This window comes from Ursus arctos, unplaced genomic scaffold, assembly GCF_023065955.2.
Source record: "Ursus arctos isolate Adak ecotype North America unplaced genomic scaffold, UrsArc2.0 scaffold_34, whole genome shotgun sequence".
NCBI classification, from domain to species: Eukaryota; Metazoa; Chordata; class Mammalia; order Carnivora; family Ursidae; genus Ursus; species Ursus arctos.
In genome coordinates, this window is record NW_026623030.1 from 23,842,919 (window position 1) to 23,857,287 (window position 14,369).

General features: G+C 45.6%; 1 protein-coding gene across 4 annotated transcripts in view; it reads right to left on the minus strand.

Moving 5' to 3' along the window:
* The window catches only part of KDM2B (lysine demethylase 2B), a 120,375-nt gene that overhangs the window by 33,064 nt on the left and 72,942 nt on the right, over nucleotides 1-14,369 (minus strand). For all 4 annotated transcript variants that reach the window (XM_048221406.2, XM_026514836.4, XM_057305810.1 and 1 more), the window contains one exon: nucleotides 12,255-12,341. In XM_048221406.2, coding sequence (XP_048077363.2) covers nucleotides 12,255-12,341 — 87 coding nt within the window. The remainder of the gene's footprint in view (nucleotides 1-12,254; nucleotides 12,342-14,369) is intronic.

Below are 14,369 nucleotides of genomic sequence, written 5' to 3' on the forward strand. Positions count from 1 at the left end.
ATGCGTGCTTCAGCTATTTCACTGTATTTTCCCATTTGTCTCTCTTTCAATAGGGGTTTTCCCCCTTAATGGCGAAAAGAGGTCTCTTGGAGATTTACTTTTCTAATAAAATGTAAATAAGAGGAATTTTTACATTGTGTCATATAGCAACTTAGGACTGATTCCAGGGTTGCCTGGATTATGGTTCAAAGAGTGTCTGTATGACAGACCAAGGGCTGCAGTGATTTCTGTTGAGGAAATTACTAATGTTATTTAATTGCTTTCTATTTTCCCCCTGGAGAGTCATTCCACAAGCATCTAAAAACCACGCATATTTGTCATATGGGTCCTTTAAACAGACTGAGCTTTCTGTTAAATGGGGTTCCTCTCCTAATAATGTCTCTTTAATGTTACCAAAATCAACCAACAAATATTTACATTCACTGGAAGATTTGTGACAGGGCACAGGATTTTTTTTTTTTTTTTTTAAAGATTAACTAATTTAACAGGTGACCGGCATTGATCTGAGAAATGTTTTCCCGCCATCCACCCCATTTCCAGTTCATTCGCTGACCTTAGGAAGTTACTTCCCTTCCATACTCATTGCCCTACAAAAATCCAGGCTAAGGCTGAGCACTCAATTCAGACGAAATAAATGAGTTCACTTTACAAACCCCTCTCCCCTGGAGCTCCAGGGGGACTAGGAGGGGCTAAAAATATATAAAATGCAGCATAAATCTGGCCTACAACCAAGACTTCTGTAACTTAAAAATATTTTTCTTAACAAGACCAAATCTCCCCTCACTTGATTTCCTTCCCAACCAGACACCTATCCCATTATCGGTCTCACCATCCTCCAGAGAAGCACCTCAGAGAATCGGGATAAAAAATTCTGTGTTTTCAAAGGAAAAGACTAAATCCAAAGACCACTCAAGACGGGATGATAAAGTAGACAGACAAGAGGCTAAACAGGAGTAAAACTGTGTTCATCATTGACGGGCAGCTCTGTTCCCGACAGCCAAACTGTGGGAACAACCCAAATTCCATCCACTGATGAATGGGTGAACAAAATGCGGCATCGCCATACAATGGGATACATACAGATATATTTGTTATCCGCCACCACTTAAGGGTGATCATAAGTTCCTATTCCTGAAAGGTAACCTGGCTAGGAAATGTAGGTCCTAAACCCTGGGGTATGTTGAAACTAACCAGACCTGAGAGTTGAATCACTTCTTAAATGAACAGCTAACAGGCACGGTGGTGGGCTGATGGGCTGATGGGCTCCGATGGTGCTCTAATGCCTTTCTTTTAGGGAAGCCTGACAAACGCAAATGTACTGTGGCTGGTGTGGCTGGGAGTAGGGATGGGGGATCTCTCTCTCTCTCTCTCTCTCTCTCTCTCTCTCTCACACACACACACACACACACACACTTTGACTACAGCCATAGGCCCTCTCTTCATTTACCATGCTTGCTTTCCTTGAAAAATGGCTCATCTCCAGCAGGCCAATTTGCCTGGAAAAGCCCCCCGGATCTATGAAAACCCATGAGTTTATCATGACATTCAATGCAGAAAAAGCCTGACAAGCTCATCTGTCACCATTTGAGGCAGCCATCATACCAACTTCTTACTTTGAAAACTGGTATTTAAACAGGAAAGAATTGAGCATGCATACTGTCTTTTCAGGAGGAACTGTGTTTAAGGGTGGCTGCAACGGACGAGGGAAAACCCTGCCCCCCCCCCAAAAAAATCCAACTCAGTGATGTAAGCCAATTATTTCTCAATAATACCGGGGGGTGAGGGGGAATGCCAGCTAATTCACAAGGGAGGGATGATAGACTTTAAAGTTTCATTTTCATCTCCTGATAAAATTATCGATACAGGAAAAAATGATCAACGGGTACTGAAACCATCGGTTAATGATGGAGGGAAGCAGGGGGCCAACGTTTCCCCTTCGAGATTATTCTCTGGAGGAAAGAAGGACAAAGCTAACTGAATAATGGGGTATCAAACTACCATCACCTTAATCCACAATCTATGATACTGAACTTTAACCAAGCCTTCAGATCTAGTTTCCAGTTTACAGAAATTACAAGAGATAGCAGGAAAGCCACATGACACAAGGAAGCGATCAGACAAATGCATATGAGTGGAATATTCTGCAGGACACATGGTTCTGTCTTCTCTACAAATCAATGTCCTGAGAAAGGTCTGGATTGAAAGAGAATTGAAAACAGATTCAATGTACAGTCCTGGATGGGAGCCTGGTTTGGATAAAGCATCTGCAAAGAATAATTTGGAAAATCTCAATATGACCAGACATTAGGTGGTATTAAGGAACTGTAAATTCTGGTAGGTGTAATCACATGATTTTAGCTGTGTAGAAAAATATTATTCTTTGCAGAGATGCAAGCCAAGTATTAACCATATAGGGGCAGAATATCATGATGCCCATAACTTTCTAAAGAATACTTCCTCATAAAAAAAATAAAGTGAGTTCAAAAGAAGTAACACCCACCCCTTCACACCCATTAGGATGGCTATTATCAAAACCAGAAAGTCACAAGTGTCTGCAAGGATGTGGAGACACTGGAGCCCTTGTGTGCTCCTGGTGAGAATATAAAATGACGCAGCCACTATGGAAAATGGTACCGCAGCTCCTCAAAAAAATTGAACATATAATTACCGTATGACCCAACAATTCCAGTTCTGGGTGTACATCTAAAAGAATTGAAAATAAGGACTCAAAAAGATGTGTATACACCCATGTTCATAGCAGCCTTATTCACAGTCGCCAAAGGTGGAAACAACCCAGTGTCCATGGGTAGAATAAATAAACAAAACATGGTCTATCCAGACATTGGAATCCTGCTCAGCTTGAAAGGGAAAGGGGACTCCGACACCTGCTACGACCTGGATGAGCCTCGAGGACATTATGCTGAGTGAAATAAGCCAGTCACAAAAGGACTAATACATATGATTCCACTAACATCAGGTACCTAGAATTCAAAGAAACAGTAAGTAGAAGGGGAGCTGCCAGGGGCTGAGGGAGGAGGAACGGGGACTTAGTGTTTACGGGGTCTAGAGTTTTACTTGCATATGACCAAAAAAAAAGCTCTGGCAATGGACGGGAATGATGGCTGCATAACAACTGAGCTATACACCTAAAAACGGTTCAAACAGTCAATTTTATGTTATATATTTTTCCCCACAATTAAAAAATACATAATAAACATCAAAGAAAAGAAATAAAGAACACCCTCCCCAGAAGAACAGATCAATCAGTAGGGAACACTCAATCCTGTCCCATAAACATTAACCAAGACAGAAATGAATCTTAATGATCTCAACTCCCTTCAAAGTGTTTTGCTGTTTCGTTAGTTACATGCATTGGTGGAGAAGGTCAGCGGTTTACAGCAGGTTTACTACAGCTTTCACTTCTCACCTACCTTCCCCATGTATAACTAAAGTTCTCATCTCAACAAATGCACTTCCCTTGTCACCTTGAGAACAAGAAGCCAAGTGAAACAATGCAAATATTTCACCTCTGTTCCCCTCCGCATGCCCTGATTTTCCCTAGATCACCTGAATTTGGAGAACACATTACCTGACAACATCATCATTTGGTAGTACACACATCCGTCCTTCTAACAAAGCCAAATTAGAGAGTGGGGGGCAGGGGGAATAACAGAACATGAACGTGACAACTTATTCCCCAGGTCAATGATCAAGTATCCTCCTTTAAAAACAGGAAATATATGATGACATTCGACAAAAAGAAAAGTCTGAAGGATAGGCCATTGTTCCAGAAATAAAACCATGATAATGGCAGGCAATCACTTACGGTGCCTGCCTGGCTTTCTAATTACCCCACCAAAGGCAGGAGCCCGCAATATTTCAATTGCTTTCCAAGAATTTGTCTTTGGCATTATTAACACAGACAGCTGAGCAGGTTATCAGACTAAGAAAGAAATCCTCTGCTGCAGACTTTAATTACAGGTTATTTCAGCGGAATGCTGACTTAAAGTTCCAATAAAGCGGTTCTAAAATGACACAGATGTTGGCTGAGACATTCCAGGTGATTTCTAAGTCCGGCGGGATAAAGAAGGATGCTTAAATCTGAGGGACAAAAGGGTCCAAGAGTACCAAGGGGCACTGAACATTCTATTTAGCATTCTTTCAACAGTTGGCTGGGACTGGGACATAAAAGTTACAGTAAGGAGCGATCCACATCCTCACCAAGGAGACGCAGGAAAAGGAAAGAGAGCCAAGAGCCTGAAACGGATTGAGTCCAATTTCATCTTTGAGGAGTGCTGGGAAAACCCTGTGATCCAGTTCATTCATTCAACAAACATTTCCTGGGCCCTTGCTATCTGGGAGCAATTATGCATGACGGGAGACAAAAATGGAGAAGGAAAAAATTAATAAGAGGAACTCCAGTCTCAAGAAGCTGGTGGAGGCCACAAAATGCAGAGTAGAATATAGACGTCCAGTGGAAAGAGAGACTGGGGAAGTACAGCCATCGGGATCTTGGCAGGAAATGGATGGCACCTTGGCAGCCTCACACTGGGTCATGGAGGAGAGTTTAACAGAGACTCGATTTACACAGTGTAAGTAGAGTTAGGGAAACCTACAAGGTGTGGTGTTACACCCTGAGCCTAGCGACAGCCACAAGCCATTACCTCCCTTTGGCTGATGGGCCACGGGAGGGACCAGTTACTGGACATGCAGAAAGAAAAGCTGGAGAAGGCCACAAAATAGGAATTGTGGCTTTCAGAAGAAGGAAAGAGCCAACCTGCTATGATCCCATGGGGAGGAAGCTGGGGGAATAAATACCCCAACCTCTTTCTCCTCCCACATTCCCATCTCCTGCTGGTACCTCCCATTGGCTGAGCCCAACCAGAAGCCGGAGAGGCAAGAAAGCCCTTTGATGCAACCCACAGAACAGGCCAGAGAAGGCTGGAGAAGGCTGGAGATGGGGGCTCTGGAGATACAACCAAAAAACATGTGGCCCAGGAAGCTTCCTGGTGAAGAAGGGGTTCAGCTGGGCTTAGAGGTGGAAATTTTGTACATGGGGAAGTAAGAAGGGCATTCCCAGAAGGGAAGTAGCAGGACCAAAGACCAAGTAAATGGAAAATACGGAGTAATTCAGTTCCCCTGCAATGCTGAGCAGATGAGAGAAAATCTTGAGGTTCTAAGGCAGAACCACAACTGAGGACTTGGGGGCTCCAGGCCGGGTCAAGGATTTGGGATGTGATTTAAAGAAGAGGGAGACTCACTGAAGGCTTGACAAGTTTTATAGGCTGAATCGTATCTGCCCCAAAATTCATATGCTGAGGTCCTACCCCCCAGGACCTCAGAATGTGACACAGGGTCTTTACAGAAGTGATTTAGTTACAATTAGGCTCTTAGGGCCCTAATTCAGTATGACTGGTGTCCTTACAGAAAGGAAATTTGGACACAGACACATATATGACAGAGAAACAATGTGAACACACAGGGAGAAGACACAACTCTTACCTACAAAAAGCCAAGGTAAACCACAGTTCTGTCCTGCCTACACTCATGTGTGGTGTTTCTCTAGAAACTTCTACCATCTGGCTTGGGTTCACTCCACCAAAAAGAGAGGGCTCTGATGGGATCCTTGTCATCTGGCTCACCAGCAGGGACCACATCACATGGGTTCAGCCACCAACAAATCGGGAATTGGAGCTGGTCCACACACGGGGGTTCCAGCTTCCCCCTTCACCATCGATGAATTTCTTCCAGTTGGATTTTTCTGCTTGTTGATGTTGTATGCAACACTCCTCAGAGTGAGCGGGCCATGTTTGTGGGTATCCGTTCATCACAGGTTTTTGCTGCCCTCCTGGGAACGTACTGGACTTCACAGATGACTCAGCTGTCACTGAGGAAAACCCTGGGGATTCCAGACGAGGGCCCCAGATTGTTTTTCATTTGGTTCCCCTCACTGTGTCCTCCCCGCCCTCCACTTGTTCTCTCTCTTGCCTTCCTTTGCTCTGCTGGTGCTGGAGCTCCCACTGCCGGCCCCCTCCTGCCCGTGAGCATCACACAACGTGCTCTCGGAGGCTGCTCTCCCCTGGACTTTCCCAGCTCTCAGGAAGCTGGAAGGACTGGACGCCCCCTCCTTCTACCTTGAGCCTGTGGCCTCAGCAGCTTCAAACCCTCGGGGGCACAGTCTAAGGTAACAGTCCCCCACAGTGCCTAGGACTTCTCCCTTCAGGGGAGTGAGGAAGGGACACAGGAGGAGAAGCACTTTCTCAAACCAGCCATTTCAGTGGAGCCCCATGACTCCTTTGGGGAGATGAAGCCACTAGGATCTTTGCTTGAGATGAAGTTTTTGCAGCAGCCAATAGTCACCGAAGGATGGGAACTGTCTCTAAACGATTCACCCCTTCCCCTGCTGTCACTGGCTGACGGCCTACTATTGAGGTATTTTACAGACAGCATCTCACAGCAACTCTGCAGGAAAGGCATCATTAGCCCATTTTACAGACAAGTAAACTGAGGCTTGGACTTGTCCACAACCACACAGCTAGTTTGTGGCAAAGCCAGGGTTTAATCCCCAGATGCATCTGACCCCAGAGCCCACCTGGTCCTGCATGAGAATTACCTGCCAAGCATCAAGAAAGTGTAAACTCCCAGGCCCCAACCCAGACCTACTACATCTCAGTGTCCCAGGCCAGGCCCAGGAAGCTGGGGTTTTTGCTTTGTTTTGTTTTTTTAAGTTCCCCAGGTAAAGCTGATGCCCCTAGCTGGAGGATTGGCTCTCATTAGACCACGATGCCTTTCTGGGAAACTACCTGGCCCCGAGTAGGCAACAAGAAAACGCCTTCATTATCGTCATCCTCCTCCTCAACTCAATTACTCCAGGGGTGATAGGAATTGAGAGCGGGGCAGAGAAAGAACAGGAAGTACACAGGGCCTCCTTTTACTGAACTATGGGCCTCTCTTCAGGTGGAGGCTGCGTGTCACTCCAGAGGGACCCCACACTTCTCAGGCCTCCCAGAGCTCAATGACCAAATACAGAGGAAGGGGAAGAGAAACAAAGTACAACCAAGGGTAACACAGATATTTGGTGCGTGCATGCGTGTGTGTGTGTGTGTGTGTGTGTGTGTGTGTGTGTGTGGCTTCCTGCCATGGTTCCTGTGTGGCCCCATAATGTCCCCGTTAGGAAGCCGATCCCTTAACTGAAAAGGGCTGTCCCACGTCCCCTATCAGGGTACTTGTTCATACCTACTCTAGCCTCTGCTCCTACACTCCAGAAAAATTGCCAATAATTGAAATTCAAGTGGCAGCCCAGCCTGGCCACTCGAGATAAGCAGCAGGATGCATCACCAGGCTCACTCTCCAGGGGCAGCTGAGGCTCCATCTCCCCTCTTTCCTCAGTTTCCCTCCCTGTGAATGACCCAGCAAGCTGGCTGGGTAGAGGTGTCTGGCTGGTGAGCAGAAGGTCAACTTGCTAATAAGGCTGAGGTCAAAGGTCGGGCCTCAAACGGGCTCAGTTCCCTTGGCTTGGCTCTAAGGTCACAGACAGGCCCCCAAAATCCCGCCACCTGGTCATAAAAGAAGTGTAGACGGATCCAAACACATCCATCACCGCTGGTGGAAACAGCCAATCGGGTAAATGATGACGGATGGCGGTTCAGTAGCATCTTTGATTTGAAAGAGGGCGGCATCAGAAATGACCTCCCGGCGCCTAATCCGTTCCAGAAAAGGACTTTGTTCTCCGGGAGGCAAGGTGGGAGATCAAAGCATTTCTTGCTAATCATCATTTAGCATTAATTACTTGTTAAGTAACCTGACCCAGACCCAATACTGCTCCCTACGTCGCATCCTGACAGCCTCAACGAGCACCCTTGATCTTTCAACCCAACCTGAACCGACCTGGGAGCAAGCTGACTGCGAACCTGGGAACAGAGAGACCCCAGGCAGCCCAGGCAGTCAGTCGTTCACTTACTTCTCCTTTTCCTGTTAACTTTTTAACCCCACCAGCTAGGAAATGCAGACCTAGGGCGCTGTGCCTCCCCTCCCCCTCCCCTCTGCCACATTTCACTGAGTTCCTCAGATCTGGGGACTAACACCTCACGATTCCCGAGCTGCGTGGCCCAAGGCATACCACCGTCTGTCTCTGAGTCCCCAGTCTCAACTGCACCCACGGAGGTAACACGACCCACACCTCCTAGCCTCACTGCGAGGACCAAATATGATGTAAAAAAGACATCTAAAGACGGGTGCATAGATTGAGGAGGAATACCCAGGGGGGTTTGGGCTGTACTGGCAATAATTTATTTCTAGAGCTGAGTGGGGGGCCATGGTATTCATTATTATATTACTGACATCTTTTTGCAGCTCTGAAATAACGTATGACAAGTGCCATGAGTTGAATGGGGTTCCCTACCACCACCACCCCCAGCCCCAGCACACCACCAAATTCTCACATGGAAGCCCTAACCCCCGGGACGGGGGAATGTGAGTACCTGCAGATAAAGTCTTTCAAGAAGTAATGAAGTTCAACTTAGGGTGGGTCCTAATGCAGGAGGACTGGTGTCTTCTAAGAGATTAGCACACAGACGCACAGAGGTCAGACCATGTGACCCTACAGAGTGACAATGCTATCGACAAGCCCAGGAGACAGTCCCCAGAAGACATATATCCTGCCAACTGACATCTTGTTCTCAGACTTCTGGCCTCCAACACTGGGAGAAAATGAATTTCCGTCCTCTGAGCCACGCACACAGCGTGGGGCACTTCGTTATGGCAGCTTTTGCAAAATCCTACGATAAACTGCAAATGAGTTCGAGAAATCATAAAGTAAATTAAAAAGACGGTGCTGGTATGGCTCTAACCAAAAGGACAGGTAATATGCGTTGGCAACACTCTGGGTAAACTGAAAGTCTCGTATGTAGCTGGTGGAAATGAAAAAGGGTGCAGCCGCTCTGGAAAACAGTCCGGCGGTGCCTCAAAAAGTTAAACACAGCGCTACCATGTGACCAGTCCATCCCCCTCCCAGGCGCCGACCCAAGAGAAACGAAAACACGTGTCCGTGTAAAAACTTGTGCACGCATGTTCATGGCACCGTTATTCACAACAGCCAAAAGGCAGGCACAGCCCAAATGTCCCTCAACCGGTGAGCGGATAAACAAGGCGTGGTATAGACACACGATGGAATATTATTCAGCCATAAACAGGAATGAAATACTGACAGATGCTACAATGGGGATGAAGCCTAAAAATATTATACTAAGTGAAAGAAGCCAGTCACAAAAGGTCAAGTATTGGCTAATTCCATTTACATGAAATGTCCAGAGCAGGCAAATCCATAGAGATAGAGAGATTAGTGGTTGCCAGGGGCTGGGGGAAGGGAAGACTTAGAGGTGAGGGTGGGGGTACTGACAGATGATAGGATTTCTTTCAGAGGGTATGAAAATGTTCTAAAATTAGACTGTGGGATAGTTGTATAACTCTTTGAATATACTAAAGAGTGAGTTGTACACTTTAAGTGGGAGCACTGTATGGTAAGCACATTATATTTGTTTTATTATAAGGTGTTAAAAAAAAAAAAAACAACCCACTCTGGTACCTCCCCCAAAGTACTGTTAAATAGCGAATGCTCTCTTTTTTTTTTTTTTTAAAGATTTTATTTATTTATTTGACAGAGAGAGACAGCGAGAGAGGGAACACAAGCAAGGGGAGTGGGAGAGGAAGAAGCAGGCTTCCCGCCTAGCAGGGAGCCCGATGCCAGGCTTGATCCCAGGACCCTGGGATCATGACCTAAGCCAAAGGCAGATGCTTAACAGCTGAGCCACCCAGGCGCCCCCGAATGCTCTCTCTTTACCCTTCACCAGCCTAAGGGCTCCAGTGTCTCCCCCCACCTCTCCAGATTTGATGACACCAGCCACACAACCTCGTGTATAGACCAGCGCTTAGACACCAATCCTCCACAAAAAATCTTAGGTAAGGGCTACTCCCCCCCAGAAGCCGTTTCCAGCCCTCTGGAGGAAAGGGGGCAGAGGCATGATGTTTTCTGTTTTTTTTTTTTTTTTTGCCCGTAAGCCTCTCAGGAGTAAACTGGAGGGTCTCAGGCACAGAGGACAGTCCACATTAGTAGTCCTGAAGTGATTTTCCCCAGACAAGCTCATCTGGACCCCTCCAATAATTCTGGGATTACACTGGGTAGTGGCAAGTTTGTTTTTGAAAGCCCATGTTCTGCAAACCCTAATCCCTCCCGCCCCCCACCAGCCCCGGAGTAATTCCTCAGCTGGGAGGGAAGCAGGCAGTGAGGCAAAGCCACGGTTTCCTTTTTGGGTTCAGAGCAGCCGTGGGGCCTGGCTGCGTTGTTGCAAGGTGCTATGTCTGCAAGTATAGTTTGTGGTCTCAGAAATGGCAGTCATATTTATTGCCCATGTAGGGGAAAGTGAACATTAAAACCCCATACACTTCCACAGATCGGGAAACTAAAGGCAAGAGCTATGAAGGCGAATCCTTTTTCATTTCTCCCATCACCTAAAGTCCTACTAAGCTTCAAAGAGAATTAGAATTTACCCATAAGTAACAGGGACCCTTTTCCCCAGCAAATCCACATTTAGGAATATACCCTAAGAAGATAATCAAACAAAGGTGGAAAGAATAACCCAGAACATCACTGTCCAACAGAAATATAAAGTCAGCCATGCATGTACTTTTACACTTTTTTGTAGCCACGTTTAAAGAGGCAAAAAGAAAAAGGTGAAATACTAATAATCTATTTTGCCTAACCAATAGATCCAAAATATGATCACTTCCACTAGAGTTGCCAGATGTAGCAAATAAAAATGCAGGACACCCAGTGGAATTTCAGATGAACAATGAATAATCATTTCCAGCATAAGTATATACCATGAGCTATGTGGGCTATACTTACACTTAAAGTTTTATTTGTTGTTTACCCAAAACTTCACATTTAAATGGGTATCCTTTTTAAAATCTGGCAACTTTAATTTTAAATCCAATCAATATAAAAAATAAATTAATAAGTAATTTTACAGTGTTCTTTGCACTGAGTCTTTGAAATCTGTTGTGTATTTTATACTTACAGCACATCTCAATTTGGGCTTGCCATATTTCAAGTGCTCAGCAGCCATATAGCTAACAACTACCATTTTGGACAGCACAGATCTAGAACGTTCCTCTAAATGTCTCTTACAACAGAAAAAAAAAAATCAGAAAAAATACCCATTATTGAAGAGGCTGCTTAAGTCACAACTAATGTTTAAAGAGCACTAACTACTGGTCAGTCCTGTCCTCAGAACTTTGCATGCATTGCTCTATTTTTTTTTTCTTTATAGTTAACCAGAAACAAATTCAACAATGCTTTATCTCATCTAGTCGTCCCAACAACCATTCCAAGTAGGTGCTGGTACAACCCCTGTTAACAAACGAAGAAAGCAAGGTTCAGGGAGTTTCTAGAACTTGCTCAAGAAAGTGGTGAGGCTGAGTGTGGACAGATAGGTGGATGCATACATGTCCCACCCCAGCACGGACTTTGGAAGAAGACACACCAAGACGTTACTGGTTTTCTCTGGACTTTGAGGTGGGCACTGGTTAACAGTGTGGTCTCTGCTGTCACACAGGCTGATCGTCCCACCCCCGGCTCTGACAAGTGCCCTCACAAGTGACTTGACCTCTGTAAGCCTCAGTTTCCTCATCTGTAAAATGGGAGTCCCAAGTGTCTGCCCCACAGGGTTGCTGGAGTCTAAAGAAGGTAAGGGATGCAGATGACCAGGCAAAGCAACCTGCTCCTGGTAGGTCCTCAGCAACATTACTACCGTTCTCCCTAGGGTCTTCGCCCTTTCCTATTTGATTAGACTTCTCCAAGGTGAGCATCAATCCGTTTTAAGAGAGAAAAAAGTTACTTTCAAAGGAGAGGAAACAGGCCTTGAAGCATCTGGAGGAAAAAGAGAGGGAAAGAAAAAAAAGAAAGGAGAGAAGGAAGAAGGGAAAGAAGTCACCTAAGTATAGGGAAAGGTGAAGCATCACTCCCCCGCAGTTTTCTGAATGACCACCAGGGGGCACTGCCTGCAGTTTCCACAGCTAGGGAAAATGATCACTTTCAACAAACAAAAACTTAGAATAGACAGATCACCAAAACCATTCATCTTAACTGAGGTACCCTCTGCCAGAAGTCCTCAAGGAAAAGCTGCCAACATTCATATTACAGGAGATGTGAAAGGCAATGAGAATGGTCTCCCAGCTGCAGACGATCTGCATCTTACCTTTGGAGTCTTCTTTGGCCAAGTGACTACAGGGACCCCAGTGATGGCCAGACTGGGGTCGTCATCCGCATGCTCCTTCAGGACATTCTGTGGCCAAACAAAGGAGCCATATTAGCCCAGAATAGAGGAGAGGTCCCTGAAGGGGACTCTTGCAATATTCCCCTTCCCAAAAAAATTTTTAAAATGCAAATCACACACCTCCCTATGACTTCCATGAACGTATCACTCACTGATCATATTTATGATTCCAAACGTTTGTCTAGAGCGCCATGGACTCTCACACACACAATCTCATTCAATTCTTACCAAGTACCCTTACCAAGGCCAGTGCACCGGGGTGCTCGAATGTACACAACTCAACTACATATGCAGAGAAACAAAAAACAAAACCAACCACGAGGTCTTGACACCTGTGAGACCTCTTTTCTTCCATCGGCCAGCAAGCTATGTGTATTCTAATCCTGGGGTGTAAAGACATGTCATTGTTTATTACAACATGGGCCATAAACACAAGTAGATCCTTAATCTGGTTTGACCAGGGATGGAGTCATCTGACCAAATGCTGGCAGAAAAGTGGGCTGTGACAGACATCCTCCCGGGCTGTGCAAGGGTCTCCCGCATGGTGCAGTGTTCACACCTTTGTGGGTGGTCTGCAGGCTTTTCAAAAATCTACCAGATTTTGGCCTTATGTGGAGGCTCATTTTCGATGAGATCGGGCACATTCAGGGTGGTACAGCCGTAGACTGGAGGCTCATTTTAGAACCTCATCCAGATATAAGATGCTACTTCACTGAATTATCGCTAAGTTAGAAGTGAGGCAGTCAAGGCTCAGACAGACTCAAAGGACTTGGATGCTGCCCCAGACCAGAAGGGCAGAGCCCCCAAACCCCACTCTCCAGCACCAGACTTCCCACCCCATGACCACTTCACCCATGGGTTTTTTGGTTGCATCCACAGTGTGCCATGAAAAAGCACTGAGGGACACACAGATCTGCCACTGGCCTATTCTGACCTTGACCGTTACATTTTGGATTGTACAAAAACATTCCTGCAGGGACATTTTAAACAGAGAAAGTTTCACAGTAGAACTTAACAGGAGGAGGAGAAGAGCTCAAATGAGAAATACAAGTGAGGATTACTTTAACTCACTTTCCCTCATCTAGTCACCGGAAATGAATCCAACTCACTTCTAATTTGTTCCATTGTCTTAGTCTTCTCATCATCCTGTGGTTGCCAGATTTTTCAAGATGTGTCTGTCTACTATGCCAAATCCACCTGCGGAACCCTCCTCCACCCACGGGAGGTGGCAAACAGGACGGTGACCAAGGGTCAAGTTCGGGGCCGGTCTGGGTTCAATTCTCAGCCCATACAGCTCTCTCCAAGTCCAGCATCAATGTCACCGATTTATAAATGCTGTTTATAAATGTCTTGGTTCACTGCTCTATCCCTAGCTTCGCACAATGACTAACCTCCAGTAAGCCAGCAGTAAATAACTTTAAAAAAATAAATAAAGCCACAAATCCCCAAAGAGGGACTTTCTACAAAATCCCTGACCAGTACACCTCAAATCTGTCAAGGTCAACAAAACCAAAAAAAAAAAAAAAAAAAAAAAATCTGAGAAACGGTCACAGCCAAGAGGAGCCTAAGGAGACAGACAAATACAGAGATAGTACTATCCTGGGTGGGTTCCTGAAATACATCTACGACACTTGGTTAAAAACTGAATAAACTCTAGACTACAGTTAGTAATAATGTATCAGTGTTGGCTTAATTGTAACCAAGGTACTCCACTAATACACCATGTTAATCCTAGGGGAAACTGGCCGTTGGGGGGGGGGGTGTTATGTGGAAACTCTGCAGTATCTTCCGTAGTATCTGCAGAATTTTTCTGTCAATCTAACACCATTCTGAAACATAAAGTCCTATCATAAAAAGCAATTTTTTTAAAGTAGGCTCCACGCCCAGCATGGAGCTCAACGTGGGGCTTGAACTCACGATCCCAAGATGAAGAACTAAGCTGAGATCAAGAGTCAGATGATCAACCAACTGAGCCACCCAAGCGCCCCCAAAACACCAGTCAGACAGGAGCAACAGCTACCATAAAGGAAAATGGGA